The sequence below is a fragment of the Syngnathus typhle genome, linkage group LG9 (genome assembly GCF_033458585.1).
Source record: "Syngnathus typhle isolate RoL2023-S1 ecotype Sweden linkage group LG9, RoL_Styp_1.0, whole genome shotgun sequence".
Taxonomy (NCBI): domain Eukaryota; kingdom Metazoa; phylum Chordata; class Actinopteri; order Syngnathiformes; family Syngnathidae; genus Syngnathus; species Syngnathus typhle.
The window spans coordinates 8455595-8474062 of NC_083746.1; the positions used below are offsets into that span (position 1 = coordinate 8455595).

At 43.0% G+C, this 18468-nt stretch overlaps 3 protein-coding genes across 3 annotated transcripts; 1 reads left to right on the forward strand and 2 right to left on the reverse strand.

Moving 5' to 3' along the window:
* The first annotated feature begins 469 nt into the window (after positions 1–469).
* Positions 470–4877, forward strand: LOC133160176 (N-acetylglucosamine-1-phosphotransferase subunits alpha/beta-like). Its single transcript, XM_061287809.1, has 15 exons — positions 470–1345; positions 1436–1557; positions 1640–1759; positions 1817–2019; positions 2085–2146; positions 2222–2356; positions 2433–2591; positions 2676–2870; positions 3018–3188; positions 3273–3396; positions 3465–3852; positions 3922–4138; positions 4220–4350; positions 4421–4519; positions 4589–4877. Exons 1-15 carry the CDS (start codon positions 1250–1252, stop codon positions 4746–4748), a joined length of 2382 nt encoding a protein of 793 aa, XP_061143793.1. The 5' UTR covers positions 470–1249; the 3' UTR covers positions 4749–4877.
* Positions 4878–5417: 540 nt separating this feature from the next.
* Positions 5418–9526, reverse strand: poglut2 (protein O-glucosyltransferase 2). Its single transcript, XM_061287701.1, has 10 exons — positions 9032–9526; positions 8004–8209; positions 7730–7935; positions 7525–7602; positions 6749–6921; positions 6383–6620; positions 6085–6294; positions 5907–5996; positions 5684–5788; positions 5418–5593 (listed from the first exon to the last, which is right to left on the reverse strand). The coding sequence occupies exons 1-10, from the start codon at positions 9220–9222 to the stop codon at positions 5576–5578; spliced, it is 1515 nt and encodes a 504-aa protein (XP_061143685.1). The 5' UTR covers positions 9223–9526; the 3' UTR covers positions 5418–5575.
* A 189-nt stretch (positions 9527–9715) lies between these two features.
* LOC133160157 (syntaxin-binding protein 5-like) lies at positions 9716–17145 on the reverse strand. Its single transcript, XM_061287768.1, has 7 exons — positions 16765–17145; positions 15305–15544; positions 14179–14542; positions 13789–13954; positions 12607–12718; positions 12304–12524; positions 9716–12224 (listed from the first exon to the last, which is right to left on the reverse strand). The coding sequence occupies exons 1-7, from the start codon at positions 16844–16846 to the stop codon at positions 12183–12185; spliced, it is 1227 nt and encodes a 408-aa protein (XP_061143752.1). The 5' UTR covers positions 16847–17145; the 3' UTR covers positions 9716–12182.
* Positions 17146–18468: the final 1323 nt, after the last annotated feature.

Genomic DNA, 18468 nt, shown 5'->3' on the forward strand with positions numbered 1-18468 from the left:
TTAGTATGGTGAAGAATTTAACTACAAACACATCCGAAATGAAAAACCATGTCACGAGTTAATGCTGATTGATGAGTTCAACAAGCTCCATTAAACCATATAGTCTACGAACCTTCTTTTCATTACATGCGACGGTTCCATAGTGTAGTTGTTAGTCCTCTGGACTCTCATCCCAGACACCTAAGTTCGTCTTCTCTTGCGTCAATTCCAAGCGACGACTCACACTTTATGAAAAATTGGAAAATGAAATCAAACTTTCGGAACATTTCTTTCCATTTTAGTCTTGTATTTCATATGCTACATAAGTGCCTGACCCAGCCAATCAGAGATGCTTTACTAAGGCAATCACTGTCTTGACCAATTAAAGGTGTGTTATTGTGCAATACTAACAAAATACAAAAGAATACCAAGACTGTAAAGACAAAGGGAATGTCAACGAGCGGCAAAGAATCATGAACGCAGACTTCACAAAATGGCTTTTGTGCGCATACACGCAGAAGACAATATGCGACAACATGTCATTTTGATGACTGTTCTCGTCATACTGTTCGGTTTCCATCGTACTTGACTTGCAAGATTCCCAGCACATTTTGCAGGTGGAAAAACAGATTGCTGCCATAAGGGAACACACTTGCAAGTCACGTTGGTACGCTTTATTACACAGTCAGTGTCCATGATCCCAACATCAAGGAGTGAAGCAGCAACGATATTAAAAAAAAAAAAAGATTTGATCAGTTTGATGTCGTGAAGTGTGTGTTTCAATGTGTGTGTCAGGAACTTTTGGCAGGCATCACAATGGCGCTCAGGCCATTTCGAAGGCTGTCGTGCGTCCGTTTCGGTCGGCGATACAGAATTTTGGTCTGCTGCGCCTTCTTTGTTATTCTTGGGATGCTGGGCTTTAAATACAAAGGAGAGGTGAGTCCACTCTGGTTTATCCAAAATGTTGGAAGGTGATTTGAATAGTAAGGACTAAATTGACTAAATTGTTTTATTTTATTTATATGTTATTCTTTTTCTTTTCTATTATTTACCTTTATTGTATTTATTTATGATGATTATTGATTATATTACAAGAGTTATCTGTGAGGCGCCAAAGCGAAACAAAAGGAGAGGTGAGTCGACTCTGGTTTATCCAAAATTTCCGAATGTGATTTTAACATACACAGTGTTCTCGCTTGTTCAATCAATGTATACATCAAATTATTTATTATTTTATTGTATTTCTTTTTGATTTGTATTGTATTTATTTATGATGATGATTATTATCTGTTATGATTTATCGCGGAAGGACTCTGGCACCGTCATTGGTGAACCGCCAAAGCAAAACGTGTCGCAAGTCACACGGGTACATTCCGAGACTTTAAACCCAAGATGACCCCACGCACAAATGTCATCACAATGTTAATCAACTACTCTCATGTCGGTACCACGGCAGAATCCGGACAGGTCTTATCAGTTAAATGACGTTACCAAAGAAAAGAAGAAGGTGGCCCACCGGTTGACTGACATTTTGGAAGAACGCAAAACGGTGGGACCATGTCCAACATTCCACAGCAGGTGAAGGAACAATAACCGTCTCAGTGACGACAAGGTTGCGCTAACACCTATGACATCGTCTCCATTTCTTCTGGTCTGGCAGAGAATGTACACCCATTCCCATCGATCTGGTTTACACCTGGGTCAATGGCTCAGACCAAACCCTACTGAGGAACCTGAGGGTGGCCAAAGAGCAACTGGATTTAGAGCAAGGAATTCTGAGGTTAGGCAAAGCAAGTTGACCAGATGGGAAGTGTGGCTGAAAAACTCTCCATTCCAGTGCCAAGCCGCAATGCCCGCTGTCCAAATGCGTGGTGGCACCCATGGTGGTGTTTGATCCTGGTCTACTGGCAAACACCACGTCTGAAGACCTATCCGTGGCTTTGCCCTCCTTCTCCACTGCCAAGGCGGTGCTGCAAATCTCCAAACCCCAGCAACCCTCCCACAGAGTCACCGTGGTCGTCTTCCATTCCCAAGCTGACGGTAAAGCGACGCCGTCGGGTTCTATCACCCCGACCAATCACGGAACTTGATGGTTTGTCTTCTAGCTGAAAAGGCCTTGACGGAAACGCTCCGACGCAAGACATTACCCAGCTACAAAAGCTACCTGGTGAATTTGGATTCTCACCCATCTTATTTTGTGTCTGGGCGTGATGTCACCGCCTCACTCTGTCCTGTTTTCCAGACCACGGACAAAGCGGCTCCGGGTCTAGTCCAAATGGAAACCCTGGCCTACCTCCACGGCTTCCCAAACTCCTACAAGGTGTCAGAGGAACTGCGAGACAAATTGCCGCCGGCCATAAGGGAAAAGATAACAGCGGTAAAGCTATTTTTGTTCCCTTTCGCATTTCCCCCCCGAAGACGAGATATGAAGAATACATCAATGTGTTCCTCAGTTTGAGTTGTATCCGGAGGCCAGCCTCGCTCTGCTCTTCTTCAGAACTCCACAAGACTTGACCGATCTCCAAAAGGCTAAAAATCAAGTGAAAGTGGATGAAAATCAAGTGACCATCAGTCCTGTTCACTTATTCTGGAACATGAGCGCCATCCAACAGGTTGAGCGTTGCCAATTCACATGATGCGACGTGATTCCCTCTCTGATCATGTCAAATATATCTATATCTCTCTTTTTTCTCCAGTCTGTCCCTCCCAAAAAAGAGACCAGGGATTCTCTGACCCCTAACCGTTTCCAGGACAACGGCGCACTCATGTATTCCTTACGCTCTTTGGAGAAACACGCTCCGTGGGTGCGTCACGTCTTCATCGTCACCAACGGGCAGGTTCCATCCTGGCTCAACCTTCAAAACCCCCGAGTTTCAATTGTCACGCATCAGGTAAGATTGAATTGAATTTTCAAATATAGCAAATAATACAGAGCTTCCTGTTTGTTTTCAGACAAAGTGCTTGCATAAAACACAGAAAGAAAAAATCGATTGACTGAAATGCCTAAAGATGATACATATGTTTGTTGTGAATGACAGGAAATCTTCCTGAACAAGAGCCATCTCCCAAACTTCAACTCCCACGCCATCGAAAGCCACATTCACCGCATCCCGGGAATCTCGCAGAGGTTTCTTTACCTCAACGATGACATGATGTTTGGCAAAGACGTATTTCTGGACGACTTCTACTCCGCGAGGCACGGCCAGAAAGTAAGTAATCCACATTCCGAATGATTGATTGATTGAGGATGGATGGATGGATTGATTGATTGATTGATCATTTCTTCCATGGAGGTCTATCTCGACTGGCCTGTAGGCCCTTGTTCAAAACTGTGTCCATCGATCTTGATCAACAACGGGCAGTGCAACCAAGCGTGCAACAATGCCAAATGCCAATGGGATGGAGGAGACTGCAAAGGTAGCGACTGCAACACTTGCGCAATCGGAATATTCCGCCTTGAAATACACTCTACGTGATGTTTGAAGGACGAAAACGCAGGTCTCTAGGCAGCACTGGTGATGCACAGAAGTCAAGCTTCTTCTCAGATCCTCAAACCCAAAGCGACCAGCTTGGAGAAGAAAAACAAATGGACGCAAAAGATTGGAACACTCCATTGGGCAACAAGCTCCAAGAATTTTTCCCTTCTTACAAGACATTCCTTCAAGAACTACTTGAGGACCGTGGTCTCCAAAAAGCTCTGAGCTACGAGACCAATGGCGCGATGACTGGCCGAAAGCTACGAAATACCTTTTCCGACACGCTGAACCACGTCGACAGGCTATACAACTTAAAGTTTGGCGGCATGAGCCGAAAAGCCATCTCGCACGCTCCTTATATGATTGACAAGCTTGTCATGCAGGAGCTGCAGGACACGTGAGTGCTGACCATTTCCAAGTTCCAGGCCTCCTGACTGCTGAATCTACCACGTTCCTATTCCCGCAGATTCCCAGGAGAATTTCAAAAGACCTCGAGTCATCATTTGCGCCATTCGGACGACATGCAGTATGCGTTTGCCTACTTTTATTTCCTGATGAGCGTCAAGCGGCCGGTTAACATCGCGGAGATGTTCGACACCATCGACAAAGACCGTTCTGGCGTTCTCTCCGCTGGAGAGATTCAAGATCTGGTCATGAAAATCCACAAGCAGCCCAAACCCAAGGTGGTTTGTTGATTGAGATATCGCCGGACCAAACGTTATTTTGATCAAACGAGACATCCGATATTCTGTGGTTCATTTTAGGACTTTACAAGATTGAATGCTCAGTTGCGCGACTGCGCAAAAAACCGTCGGGTCACCAAAGAAGTCGTGATGAACTGCAAGCCCGTCACAGATGGCATTCGCAGTGCCGTTAAAGACCAGAAGAAATATAGGTGAGTGCTCCTCTGATGCAGAAACAGAAGCTCCATCGAGGCTTCTGCTGACTCGTCAACTTGCCGACAGATATCAGGTCATGGGGCAAGGGGAGGTCCATTTCAAGTTGATTCATAATAACCTGGCGGAGGCCGATCGCATTTTCAATGACCTCCAGAGAAATCCAAGGTGAGAAGAACCAACCATAAAGCACTTCTGGTCTTGGCCTTTGAATGGCTTCTGCACTTCTTCCAACAGGAAGTTCATCTGCATCAATGATGACCTTGACCACACCCAAAGCATAGCTATGGAAGTGCAGAAGAAGTTGGCCCAATTTTACCAATCAAAGTTCCCGCAACCATCTGAGTTTGAGCTTCAAAATTCCAACAGGTCTCCTGCACATGAGGACCACCTTTGATAGGAGCCGTCATCAAATGTGGTCAATTCGTAAAACAGGGTGGCGCTAGCCTCTTTTTCATTCCCGTGAAGTACTTTTGTGAAGTATATCTTACAATTAAGAATAAATGGCAGTTGTCTTTTCAAACGAGACTGCTTTTGTCATCTTTCCCGTCATCTTGAAACAATTTGTGCCGTTCATCTGAATCGCGTTCACTTTTAGATCCAAACATTTTGGCACATTCCATGTTAAGGCACAGACAGCAAGTGATATTGCACCGCACACACACGTAAGTCATCACGTCGCGAGTGATGCAGAAGATGGAGGAGGACCATGACGATTCATTGAACGATTCGATCAAACGCATCTTTTGCGTGAACTGATTCTAATAATACAGTTCTCTTAAAAGAACTGGAATGCACATCACCAGCAGCCACTATACAAACTTCCGGTTCTCAGTGCGGATTGCGGAAGTGTATCACACGGTGTTTTATACATTGTCCAGAAGAGGGCGATATTTGCATTGGTAAATGACGAACGGACACAAGTAAAGGAATAAACAAATCTCTCAGTGGCCAAAACGTTAAAAAACAGACTAAATAGCAGCAGAGTCGACGAGTGGTTTGCATCTCTGTGGCAGAGTTCCATAATGTTTCATATCGATTAAAATAACCCAGAATTCCACATTGATTTCAGTAAAAAAAAATATTTATTAAAAAAATCATTCAATATTCAAGTCATGGTATTAGAAGAACAGAAATGATGGCCCCAATGAAACATTACATTCAAAATTTGGCAACAATGTGTGAAGAACAAAAAAAAAGTCTGTCAGTCTTCTTTGAAGTCTATCAAAGTTCATCTTTCACCTATAAAACAATGAATAGATTTAGTACAAACAAAAAGGAGTATTTATTTGTTTTAAGATGAACGCAAGGATGACAACATGGTGTGCTTACCTGCGTCCGTAGGCAGGAACATGGAAACAGGTCATCAGTGGGATGTTCTACCAGCTCCATGTCCTCACGTATCTTGGGTTCACTCACCTGGAGTTGAGCGTATTCCTACAGCAGAGCAATCAAAATTCAAACAGAGGCATACAGACACATACCTGGGTGTATTTTCTTTCAAACAAAGAAATGTTGCTGCTGGTCTCATAAAAAATAATGTTTAGTATATTACCTTGAAAAGTTGGTAATAATAACAAAATATGTTTTCTCCCGTAAGTCGTTGGCGTGCAAACTGTTGGCCTGCAAGAGCAATTCTCTTGGCCTAAAAGACAAAAATGGCATGAGCGTAAATACTCGAATGAAATCCACAATAGAAACCACAAATCCAATCAATGAATAATAAAATTAACCTCCTCGTCATGGTCTCGAGCCCACTGGATCTTTTCCAGCAGATCCCGGAGATCCGCCCTGACCGGGATGTAGTGTTCCCACGGCACGAGGTCGTTGTAGAAATGCTCGTAGTAGCCGGACTCCTGCTTGAACACCACGCTGTCTCCGGCCAGAAGGTAAGGCAAGCGATATGCGGCCACGGTGCCATCAATGTTTATTTGGTACTTGTACTGAAGTCAAAAAAGACAGACAAAACACATGAACTGACTATACACAGTATTTGCTCCTGATAATCAATTCTGATCTCAGAGCACTCACCTTGAAGAAGTCAAAGAAGGAGACATGCTTGACAAGCGGGCCGTATAAGCTCTCGTCGTGCTTGAAGAAGAAGAAGTTAGTGAAGGCAGCATCGATCATGTGCGGGTGGCTCCTGGACAGCTTGACGAGCTCCAGACGCTCCTGACGGCTGTCCCGCCCCCTCCAGAAGGCCGTGGCGTTCTTCTTGGCCCACGGCGGGCCCGTACTTGACTGCACAGACATCATGTCCAAGCTGACTCTGTTCATTAAATGTGACACAATGCAAGTCGAATTTCAGCATTCACAGCAACATGTGACAACAAGGTTCACAGCATCATGTTCGGCGGATTCCAATGACTAATTTCATTGCATTGAGCGAGCACTTACCTGCCCATGGTCTCGAGGACAGACTCGGTCAGGTCGTATGTGGGCATGACAATATCTCTGGTGTTGTTTGAGCCACACCAGGAGAAGATCGGATGAATGTTCTGAGTGGCTTTCCTCTTCTCGAGCGGCCAGTCACCCAGGTTAACAAAAAACTCCATGTCGGGTATCTTTACCTGGAAACGTGAATGCTTCTATTAATAATATGTGTTGTAAAAGACGGAAGTTACATTGGCACTGGGTTAAGTAACACAATTTCGATATTTTTTCCTGAGAAGAGGCGCAGATATGAATTATAGACAAAATAATTCAAGGAGGCGGCTCGGTGCTGCACTAGGTGGCACGTCCGCCTCACAGTTAGGAGGGTGCGGGTTGGATTCCTCCTCCGGCCCTCCCTGTGTGGAGTTTGCATGTTCTCCCCGGGCCCGCGTGGGTTTTCTCCGGGCACTCGGGTTTCCTCCCACATCCCAAAAACATGCTTGGTAGGCCGAGTGAAGACTCCAAATTGTCCCTAGGTGTGAGTGCGAGTGCAAATAGTTGTTTGTCTCTGTGTGTCCTGCAATTGGCTGGCAACCGGTTCAGGGGGGATACAGCGGCACAGATAATGGATGGATGGATGGATAATTCAAGGAATTAGATATCTACAGATTGGAATCAGGTCTTTTTTGGAAATAGAGTAAGGAAAAAAAACCACTAGGATCTGAGCATCAAATTGGGATTCGGCACTTGGGACCGCATAGTAAATCCGGCCTAGCCAGAAGCCAGACTTGCACACTTGCCTTTCTACTCAGTGACAGGAGGATGGCATCCATAAAGATTCGGAAACCGACGTGCTCACCAAGTGTTTTCAAGTAGACCTAAAAATGACAAAGTTAAACTGCGTGGACAATTCAGTCATGTCTTTTGAGTTTAATTATTTGAGTCCTTCTACAGTTTAGTCCACCACATAATAAAAAACAATAGTATATGACGTCCTGTGTGTACCTTGTTATCTTTGATGGTGTAGTGGCAGAGGCTTTGTCGCTGCCCGAAGCGCTGCGGAATCTCCTGAGCGTTACGATCTGGGTCGACGCTAAGGAATTGGGACAGGTCCTGCTTTATCTGGGGAAAGGAGTGAGGACAGCGCATATGGGACAGCCAAACAGAGTCGTCTAGTTGTGGACAGTCACAGCCCTCGTGGTACACCGGTCCTGAGAGGACAAGTAATAAAAATTCAATTCTAAAATGTCCCAGAACAGATTCGACTTTCACAATCCACCTTTGAGGATGTAAGGGGACTTGGCCACATGTTGGTCCACGAGCAAAACTTGGATGTGGAGGTCGGTGTAGCTTGCGTACATTCTGTAGCGAACCAGGAAAGAGCCATCCTGACGATCCAGAACTTGAATCCAGATCCTGGTGAAATGCTCCAATGGAGACGTGATCTTCACCTCGAAGGTTTTCTCCCCCGGTGAAGTTGTTAGACTGCGACAGGAAAGAGCGGAAGTCATTTAGCCCTGCTAAATATTTGCCTGGAATGAGACTACTTTGATGGTTCTCGATGTGTCATTGACTCCCTCTTGTGGTATAAGAACGTATCACTGAATTAAATCTCCAGACTGCATTGGCCTACTGATAGTGGCTTTAATTTTTTAAACCCGGGTTAGATTGAGTACAATTTCATTTTCTCCATGTCTAATCACTTAAACTGTGCCTAATATTTCAGTGGTTTACAATGATATTCAATATTTTTAGGATTAGAACCACCCACTTTGTTTTTAATGAACACTTTAGCCTACTTTGCTATCATATTTTATTGTTGATTATTGTGGTGGAACTCAAAAAGTGCAAGTTGGAGACTTGAGTTTGTGTATTGTTTTTGTTCAAAAGGTGCAACTGCTCAAATATGCAATTGATCTGTTATAATACAGTGACAGTAAATGCAACAGGATGCCTTCATAGGTCAGATGACAGGTTTTACGTCTTCCACCCCGGGGGCAAATAGTTTCTTCTGTCTGCTCCCACGTCGTTGAACGGCTTACACTCCAACAGCCGTGTTATTATACACGTTTTGGCGAGATTTACAACTTCACTCTTCTGAAATGTGACACGATATCGCAGAACGGCTTGAAATATGGCACCTTTGTTCACGTGAAATAACTTTCTTGAAGAACATAAAAGGAAATGAATAGGTGTGAATAAGACACACTAGAATATGAGAGTCATGGATGCTACGACGCTATTGAAGTGACAGTGACGGATCTCCCAATCGCTTTATCGGATACACTTTACGGTATTGGTACTTACTTTCTCCCTGAGTTGTCCACTGCCTGGATGAAGAAATAACGGGCTGGAAGGACAATATTTGGCTCTAACCCGGGTCCCCATACAAGGGTCTTTGCAGCGCTAGGTGTTGCCGAGTCGGCCCGAACCTGCGGAAGTTCTGGTCGGAACACAACCAGACGCAAAAGGGACCACAAACATAATCGGAGCAACATTATAGTCCAATATCGACTCTGTGCGATTGTTGCCTCTTTATACTTGTTTTCCCGTTGATCTAAGTTTCTCTAACTTGCCATTGTTTCACTTAATTAAAATGTCCAGATTTCTATATGGTTGAAAGAATAGTGGTGCCGTTCCAGTGTCTGTTAGTTCCGCCTCCATTTAAAGTCCACTATGACACAGGTATGTTTAATGTTTTAACGTGTCTAATATACGCACATGACTGGTCGCAGTTTATTTAAAGCGTTAGCCTTAACGTTAGCTGCTCCCTGAACGCCTCATCCTTCTGCTTAAAAGTATGTGAATGAGTGGGAGGAGCCAGGAGGAGACTGCTTTTCAATTGGTCAGCACTCTGCCAATGAGACGCTGGATTGCGTGTCAATACGGAACTGACTCGTCTCATGATGTCATCCTGAAATATTCAAACGCTGTTTGGCAGCAAATTTTACACAAAAATTGCACCAATAATCAATACAGCTCTCAACAAAGTACATCAATCCATGTTTATTGTCAGTTTGCTTCTGCGTCAACATATGTTCAGCTCTTTTAGTCAAGTAATTTCTATTACACTAATATAATATTAAGAAGAAAAAGTGGTAGAATCCATTTAAATAAGACAAACTTTGCTGCCATCATCGAGAAAACTTGAGAAATGCTTTTTCTTCTTCCAAGAATATTACCGTGAAGAACAACACCGTTTCAGTGGTTTAGACAGTACCAGCAGTGACAGGTACAACATATATAGAGAAAAATACCCCATCTGTATCATATTTTGTTTGTCTCACCCAATAGTGAAAAGTACATATAATATATAAAACAAAAGAATATTTAAATAAAACACCCTGTCAGTTGAGATCCCTTTTTTTCTTCATACCTTTTTTTCCTGCCTTTCAGACTGTGTTGAAAAGAAATGTTTTTGCAAGCGGTCTCATATGTGCCAAAAGAAAGGTAATTTATAAAATGCGTGGGGCTCATCTATTTAATTTGATTGGTGAAAATGAGTCTCAGTTGTCTGGCGAGCAGGTTTCATATCTAATAAAGCAAAGAGACATTACAGCGGTACATTTTCGCTGCACTTTGCATGTGTGTTTGTGCACCTCAATGCAGGAGTGATAACCTAATCAAGGCGCAGTGATTAATTTCTGTCTATGCTCGAGGGCATAAAGGCCTAATGTGTAAGAGATTTTTTTTCCAGATTGTTTTAGAATACAGACAAATACACAGGTACAAAAGATCCTCTCTATTCGATGTCGCTGGCCTGTGTCGCGTAGCACTGACATGTACAACACAATCACAATATGATACACCACCATGTATCATGAAACATTTGTTGTTTTTAAACATACAAGAGCCTTTCATTTAAGAGGCGGTCACCATCAAATATAGGACTGCGACAAGAGGATACCATATCAAGAACAATATTGAATGAAATAAAGTAACACAGTTGTCTTTAGTTGAAATTGCTGCTGTTTTACACATGAACATGTTCACTGACTCACATCTGGATAGTACTGGAAAAAATACTGTATTTTTTTTGTGTGGAACCATTTACCGATAAACAACTCACGAGGAAGTTGGTTGAATGGGTGGTGAAGGCCAACTCCTCTTTGCACTGCCATCACACAGACAGCAACAATCACTGTTATGAACACGCAGGTTCATTAAAATCCTGAATATACACAAGTCACAACTTGTAACAACTGAAGTGGGGGAAGATGACAGGATAGTAGTCCTTTTTAATTGCTTTGGAAGAGACTGAGCGCATGGTTTATCGCTTTTTTTTTTTTAAAAGTGTAGCACTTGTTGTTGCACATACGCACATCATAATTTCACACTAAACCTGCACATCTCGCAAATGGTGACCCAAACGGTGAATCAACAACATAAATGTAAGTCTCGTGAGTGTTATTGTACTCAGGAAAACACTTTTTTTTGGACTCCATTAAATTCCCCTTTAGCAACCATTGACCTCTCACCGCCATTACTTATTAGCTCTTTGTAACTTTACACTGATTGGACTGATATTTTTTTATGGCACGTGAATAATACGTATATCTATATATAGGTTGATATAAACATATGGTATGTTCTCCAAGCCTTTGCATACATCTGAAACGATTCTTTTGTGAATCCTGATTGGTAGTTAGGGAGTGGAATACAGCCTTGTCGTTTATTGTATTTGAAAGTAGCAGCAGCCCAAAAGTAAACGTGATTTAATGGTGCAGTAGCAAAATCCGTTGATGGTTGCACTATACTGCAGCCAAGAGTACTTGCTATGAACAAAGTTTTAGTGTTATATTTTAGTATGTGAAGAGAAAGATAACTATGTGCGTTTGAAGTGTGTCAGGAAATCTTTGCGGGAAATAAAAGTCAAAAGGAAAACGAGGAAAGGGAAAAGAACACAAGTTTTGGCTTAATAGCAATGCAGGTATACATTTGTTTTTATATATAGATTTTTGTCAATATTTCAAAAAATAGAAAGTTTTTCATAGTTTCTGTAGTTGGCTATATTATGAAATAAAAAATAATAATAATTGAATCTCCTGTCAAAGTAGCATTAAAGTAAGCATGCTGCTTTTTAATATGGCAGTTTGATAGTCATTCCTTTTTGTTTCATGCATGTCATGTTGATATCGTAATTGTTGTGTATCTATCTATACAATGAGGTCCAAACCCAGACAGAACACGCACTCACACACGTACGCACACGCACACGCACACACACGGTCCTCCAAATGCTACCATCCTGTTTCTCGCCATCTTTCTCAGCAAACAATCAAATGAGGACCTCTCCTGTCCTCTTACTGTGTGACAATGTTACACATTTGACTCAGAAGCCATTAAGAGAAAGTCTTCAACCTCACTTATTATCGCTCATCCGCAGAGTTAAACTTCCTGCGCCCCGGCACAATGCGCCCTCAGAAATCCATCAGTCAACCTCACTTGGCTCTCGTAATTACAACTGGTACCACTTCTTGTCCTTGCACTTTAACATGAGCTGTAAAAAGAAGTTACAACATGTCACTATTTGTTGCTTTCTAAAGTACCGTATGTGATTTCAGTGTCCTGGGTTTTACCTCATGAGCATGCTTGGAGAAACATTCTGCACTGGTCATCATGAGTGCAGTTCTTTCTTCCAGCTCGCCGAGCCTCTGGCCTCTTTCGTCCAGCGCGATGCGGGCCCTGGCCAGCTCACCAACTGCCCCACTAGCTGCCACCTTCATTCCCTCCACCCCTCCCTGGCCAGGGATGTGCTGGGCCAAACTCCGAGAAGCCTTACCTGCTGCTGCCTCACCAACTGTGGGCCAAATAAGATCAGGGATTTATAAAGGTGGACGATTAAAAGGATAAATATAAGAGAAAAGAGCAGGAATACACACAGAGCTCCTCTCGGTCAAATGTGTGAGCATTCCCTCCGAAGAAGCCCTTCAGGAAGCCTCTATTCTGGGCCTCTGGTGTTTCTGTTGGCGTAAACAGCTCTCCCAGCATTTCCTACAAGTGATGACAAGGCTGTTAGAAACACTATAGCACGGTGGTAAAAATATATTTATAACCAGGCATCACAATTGTTTCGTGTGTTGTCATCGGTATAAAGAGTTTTACCTTTCACCACCGAAAAAGGTGACGGGAAAATATGATTAAACTCTATTTAAGAAAATGCAGTATCTGCATCCAACATCATGCTATTGTCACTATCTTTGACAAGATTATTTTTTACATCCTAGATTCTACATTATTAACATTTCCTTGACAGATTAGATTCAATTTGTTTGCCTTAAGGTGGCAGTGTTGCACCATCCCCTTTAACATAGCCTTTGCCAGCTTTGTCACTGCTGTGTGTATGTATTTGCATGTATATGTAAATGATGTAGTATATTTACATATATGTATGTAACCCTAACAATTACTTTATAGTTCTCATATTTTGCATGTTTTCAGGATTTATTTCAATTACAAAAAAATATATTTAAATACGTTCAATGTATTTACAAAGAAATCTCTGAATTCTTTAACAGGGTCTTTAACGTCAACTGGCCCAACTACAGTACACTCAATACTACAGTCTAAGATTTTCGACCATCACAAAAACAGCTATATGGACCCACAAGAATCCACTTTCTCTCCCTTTCAGCTGACAAGCAGCCTGAGAAGATTAGAAAATCTCTGAGCCAAGCCACTCTCACAACATAGCTCAAGAATTTGTTTGAGCCAGAAGCAGGCAGCCAGTCATAGAGCTTGACGTCACTCTGCCTGAGGGAGAAGCTTTACTGTCCGCCTCAGTGCCTTTTTCAAACACCCTCAGGCTCACCAGTGGTCCAGTGAGAAGCAATATCCCCACAAGCTCATTCTTTTCTGACCTCTATCATGTTCCCTAAAACCAGAAAGCCATAGGTCATGTTGTAATGTTGACATTATAAACTCTCTGGGCCACATTGGATGGACCAGTAAAATACATCATAGCCTGTTAGGCTCCTCAGAAACAAATAGAACAGTCGAGTAATACATTGATTGGCACATACGTGGATGTCAAATTAAATCTATTGTGATATGCTTCCACACACCTGCAGATTGTCATACATCTCCTGGCTGTATGTAATTCTCTGGATCTCTGTCGGGGAACTGAGATAAAGTGCCTGACCCCCGTTGGTGAAGCAAAAGGTTCTCGCAATGCGCATGTCTGTCAGAGGCAGGTAATTAACATCCATCAGCGGTCTTAGACTGGGCAAACTGTGGGCAATGACAACAATAGAAGGCAATTAGTAAGCAAGGAAGTGGCTCCTGTCACTGCGTATGCTTTTACATCGAAAATAATGTTGCGCTTCTTATATAACGCTATCCCGTTTGCAAGAAATGATTCCATTGTGGAGAAAGTCTGAATGTATTTTCAGAACAACTCTCAATAGTGTGTCATGTACTCGGAAAACATAGTGTAGCTCTTTTCAAAGTCATACCTGAGGGTCATGACGTGTCCGTTGGCGCAGAAGCAGGCGAGGCACACACTATTACACACTGACACCACGTCAGCCCGGAGGACGAACGACGACTCTGTGATGTTGTGGACGAAGAGGCAAGACTGTGAGGGCATCAAGAACACTTTGGCTTGCCTCTCGGAGCATACGATGGCCAGATGTCCTTCTCCGCAGGTATCCTGGGAGGAGGAGGGCGAGAAATGCACCAGCTTGCGCTTTCGTGGTCGGTCGGGGTCTTCTGGGGCGTTGACATCACGCCAAACTTCGTAGGGGCTTTGGATGAGTGCACCCATGCAGTCCAAGAAGCCAAAGCGCAACACAGAGCCCTTTAGCATCAGAACTGCACCTAAGGGTGTTTGGCAGAAGCATCAGAGGGAAGGCAAAAATAATCTTTATTTCAAGCAAAACATTTGTTTTCAAACTTTTGAGATGTCGCTAAAAAGACTACAGCGAGAGATTTGTACTGAATATAAAAGTGCATTTCCCGTATGACCGCATTTCTTAAATAACCTCCAAAATTGTGACCCTCTGTTGTTGTTTTCATTTATATCAACAATGACCTCAAAGGGCAAATTGAAGGGGGAAAAAAAATGGTGTGATTGTTAAGACACAAATAGACTCCCAATTATAGCACCGGAGGATCCTGAAGTACGATGACATTTCAGTTTGTGTGACATTATCAACTAACCACAAAACACGTCAGACTGAAAACATATCAAGTGTAGCCACGCTTAAGCGAGTGACCTTTCGTAAGAGGCTTTCTTCCGCCTCGTTCCTGTTGTAAAATGTGTTTTTAAAAATCCCGTTGTGGGTCTTTAAATTGGCAACTTCAAATGGTTCCCACTAGAATGAGATTGAGATGTCACAGAACAACAACGGAGTGGACTTTGCATGATTAAGACGACTCTATGCAAACAATTGTTGTTGTCTATGATAATAAGGATTCTCTGGGACAAAAGTATTGGGACACCAGGCCAATATACAAACAGAAAATATAGACGTCAAAACAAAAAAATCAAAAATTTTTGAAGCCAGGAGAGTCTTTTTCACTCTTATACTGGAATGTTTTTTTCACTCCAGAAACGTTAGATTTCTCATCTGAACTTACCACAGGGACCAATGGTAACTTGTTCCTCCATCCTCTCCTCCTGGTCAGTGGGGATGGACATGGGAATGAGCAAGATCATGCCAAGGCTGGTACCAACCCACAGACACGGTGTGGGCAAAGTGTCGCTCTTTCGTCCAAAAGACTCCCCAAACTGAAGTGTGGTGATTGCCTCTTTGGTGTCTCGATCGATGCTGGAGACACTGGAGCTACGTGAGCGGCTGAAGGAGTTTTCACGACTCTCTGCATCGGCGGCGGCCACCGGAGAGACAAAAACACAGACACCGATGCAAGAGGGGAGAAGCATGAGATGATTAAAAAGAGGGAGATTTAGTGAGAGAACAGCAGTGTAGACGGCTGGATTAATGACAGTAATAAACGCAGAAGAGAAGAACAATATGGTGGGTATTAAAAAAACAAAATATGAAGACAGGAAATTCAGAGGAAACATTTAGGAGACTGGGTAAGAGGTGTAAGGAGACATTTTGAAGATCTACGTATGACAGCTTTCCGCCATATTGCCACATAAAGCAATGAAATGTCAGTGTCGAGACAGGATAGTTGAAACACACGCACACACTCACACATAAGGGGTTGAATGGCTATACTATGACATGAAAGTTGAGTCAAAATTGGTTAATCGATTTCAGTATGCCACAGCAACCTCCAATCTTTTTGCATCACGGACCGGTTTATAGACCGGCATAGAAACAAAAATTGAAAATACTACTCGACATTACTTTCGTGTTTTTGTGCCACTGTTATGAACATTTTTGTTACTATTTGGGTGGAGCAGTTGAGAGTAGAATCCAGGTGAAAGGAAACAGGAGGTGAAAACGGTCTAAGCTCCTTGGTGATTCCGATATTTGGCAGAAAGAAAATTCCAATTACCGATTAATCAGCGATGAATTTAAAAAGAGCATAACCACCGAAGACTCAGATACACAAAAATACAAAGAACAGTGGTCACTCGCACACAAAACAGAGAGCACAGAGTGAATCTTTCTGAGCACGCACACACACACACACACACACACACATTCACCCATCCATCATAAAAGTATTTCTGTATTACAGCACTGGTGAATTATTTAGAACCAGGCACCGTGCAGCACCGCCCTAGTGAGTGAGTGAGTGCCGAGTTTATGTAACAACAACTACAGATGGCGCAAAGCCGAGTGGACACATATCAGGTTCAAAATGATTTTGAGAAATTTCTCAGCATCTATTCTAGGTGATATGAGAAACGTGTGCACGGGCTAAAATAGACCATGAAAGGAGTGTGTGGAGATATACCGCACAGTGGCTTCTTGCCAAGTATCCTTGCAAAACACATTCAAGAACGATAGCATCACCCGCATTCCGCCTCAGGACAGGAAGCATTTTAAGGCACATGGATCAGACGTACTAACGAAAAGAAGGACTGACGTTGTCATCAATAAGCAGCCGATGCGTCCCCTTACCTCTGTCACTCCAGGAGTAGGGGGTGGTGGTGTGGTGTTCGTCGTGAGAGTACATTGTGACTCCGTGTAACTGCTGGAGCATTGCCCTCCTGGATGCATAACCTAACCGATCCCCCACAACATAAAGCCCAGAAGACAAAGCAGCCCACCCATCCCGACGCCCCAACAAAACAAACACACGCACACGGACGCAACATAGTACAAACAATCGCAGCCGTCCAGTCAAGAAACATAAGACAAACAGATGCACAGTTGTGCCAGAGAACGACAAAAAGGAAAGAAAGAAAAGATTGCAGCTGAGTTTGGAGGGACTTCTTGAAATATACACAGTCAACAGAAGAGTGAGACTTAATGCTAGTGACCTCACTCTCTGGACACCATTTCAGCACCATTTCTATGCATCTAATGAGATCTAATACAAACGTAGTGCTACAACGCATGCACATTCAGCCTCTATACAAGACTGTTGCATGACAACCACAATTTTGTATCAAATATACATCTCATAAGTCCTCAACACAATGCAGAGAGCTTCTACAATGCCGCTGATGATATATTTTGAAATTCAAATCCAATTTTGGTATCATGACAACACTGCTGTATATGAGCCAAAGAGAAAACAACTTTTTTCACAGTGAGCTTGGAGGGTAGTTGTCTGGGCTTGTCATGTGTATCTTGGGTGTTTTTTTTTTTCTCCTTTACTCTGTGTGACACAGCCAGTGGGGCACTGGCTTGTAAAAGTCAGGCACAGTGGTACCTTGACAGGATACAGGGACCCTCGGGCAGGCCCTTAAAGGGAACTAGAGCTACTGGCTAGGTCAGCCTTGGGTAGGAGGAGACAACAATCTGAGTATGTGAGAAAGCGCAACGTGCACCAAGCCAACTTGCAGAATCACAGAGAGTCACCTTGAGAAAATCTACATCCACCTCAAACATTTTTCTTTCTCGTTTAAATTCTCCACGGTTTAATTTTTCAATGCAATACATGACAGAGCGAGAGAGAGAGAGAGAGAGAGAGAGAGAGAGAGAGAGAGAGAGAGAGAGAGAGAGAGAGAGAGAGAGAGAGAGAGAGAGAGAGCGCAAGACCGAGTAACCCTCACCCCACTTTCATTTCTATATCATGCAGTCATAAATGTGTGTGGGTGATGGTGGTTTAAAAGCTTTTCAGCATCTGGTCCAATAGTCACTGAGTCACATGAACCCACTGCGATCAATTTTTAAAAATACTTCAGTAACCGGCTCGAGTTTTAGTAAAATGTGCACTGTACAAATAGTCCTCGGTAAGATGGGAACATACGATGCTTCGAGGAAATATGAACCGTGTGCGGTGAACTAGCTTGTGATGTGGTGTTAGCATTCTAAGAAATCTTTTTTAATTTTGGTTATGGCCTTGAAGTGTTTATCACTCACACAATGTTTACTGTAATGTAATGGTGCGGAAAGAAGAAAAAGAAAGTGGCAACTGGAGGATCGGAACACGGTCAAAGACTAAAGACACTCAAAGTCACAATTTGTGCCTAAAGATCTTTACCATCCTTTCTCCATAAATCTAATAGAGACACCAAAGGTATGGAAGAGATCCATCGAGTGCAGCTTCCTTGCCATTTCCTCTCCTCTGTCTTTTCACCTGCCATGCAGGCCTCATTAACATCAGCCTCCTCTCTACCACTGCTTGTTGACCTTCAATTACTGCAGTGATCCTGC

What these genes read in the sequence shown, in the direction of transcription:
- poglut2 (XM_061287701.1), bottom strand. Translation starts at nt 9,222, where the DNA reads ATGTTGCTCCGATTATGTTTGTGGTCCCTTTTGCGTCTGGTTGTGTTC. An exon ending in TCCTGTCACTGAGTAGAAAG is followed by an intron (nt 6,922 to 7,524) that starts GCAAGTGTGCAA and finishes TCACGTTTCCAG; the next exon opens with GTAAAGATACCCGACATGGA. An exon ending in ATTATTACCAACTTTTCAAG is followed by an intron (nt 5,789 to 5,906) that starts GTAATATACTAA and finishes GCTCTGCTGTAG; the next exon opens with GAATACGCTCAACTCCAGGT.
- LOC133160176 (XM_061287809.1), top strand. Translation starts at nt 1,250, where the DNA reads ATGATGATGATTATTATCTGTTATGATTTATCGCGGAAGGACTCTGGC. An exon ending in CCGCGAGGCACGGCCAGAAA is followed by an intron (nt 3,189 to 3,272) that starts GTAAGTAATCCA and finishes TCTTCCATGGAG; the next exon opens with GTCTATCTCGACTGGCCTGT. An exon ending in GACCTCCAGAGAAATCCAAG is followed by an intron (nt 4,520 to 4,588) that starts GTGAGAAGAACC and finishes TTCTTCCAACAG; the next exon opens with GAAGTTCATCTGCATCAATG.
- LOC133160157 (XM_061287768.1), bottom strand. Translation starts at nt 16,846, where the DNA reads ATGCTCCAGCAGTTACACGGAGTCACAATGTACTCTCACGACGAACAC. An exon ending in AGATGTATGACAATCTGCAG is followed by an intron (nt 12,719 to 13,788) that starts GTGTGTGGAAGC and finishes CATCACTTGTAG; the next exon opens with GAAATGCTGGGAGAGCTGTT. An exon ending in TCTCCAAGCATGCTCATGAG is followed by an intron (nt 12,225 to 12,303) that starts GTAAAACCCAGG and finishes TTCTTTTTACAG; the next exon opens with CTCATGTTAAAGTGCAAGGA.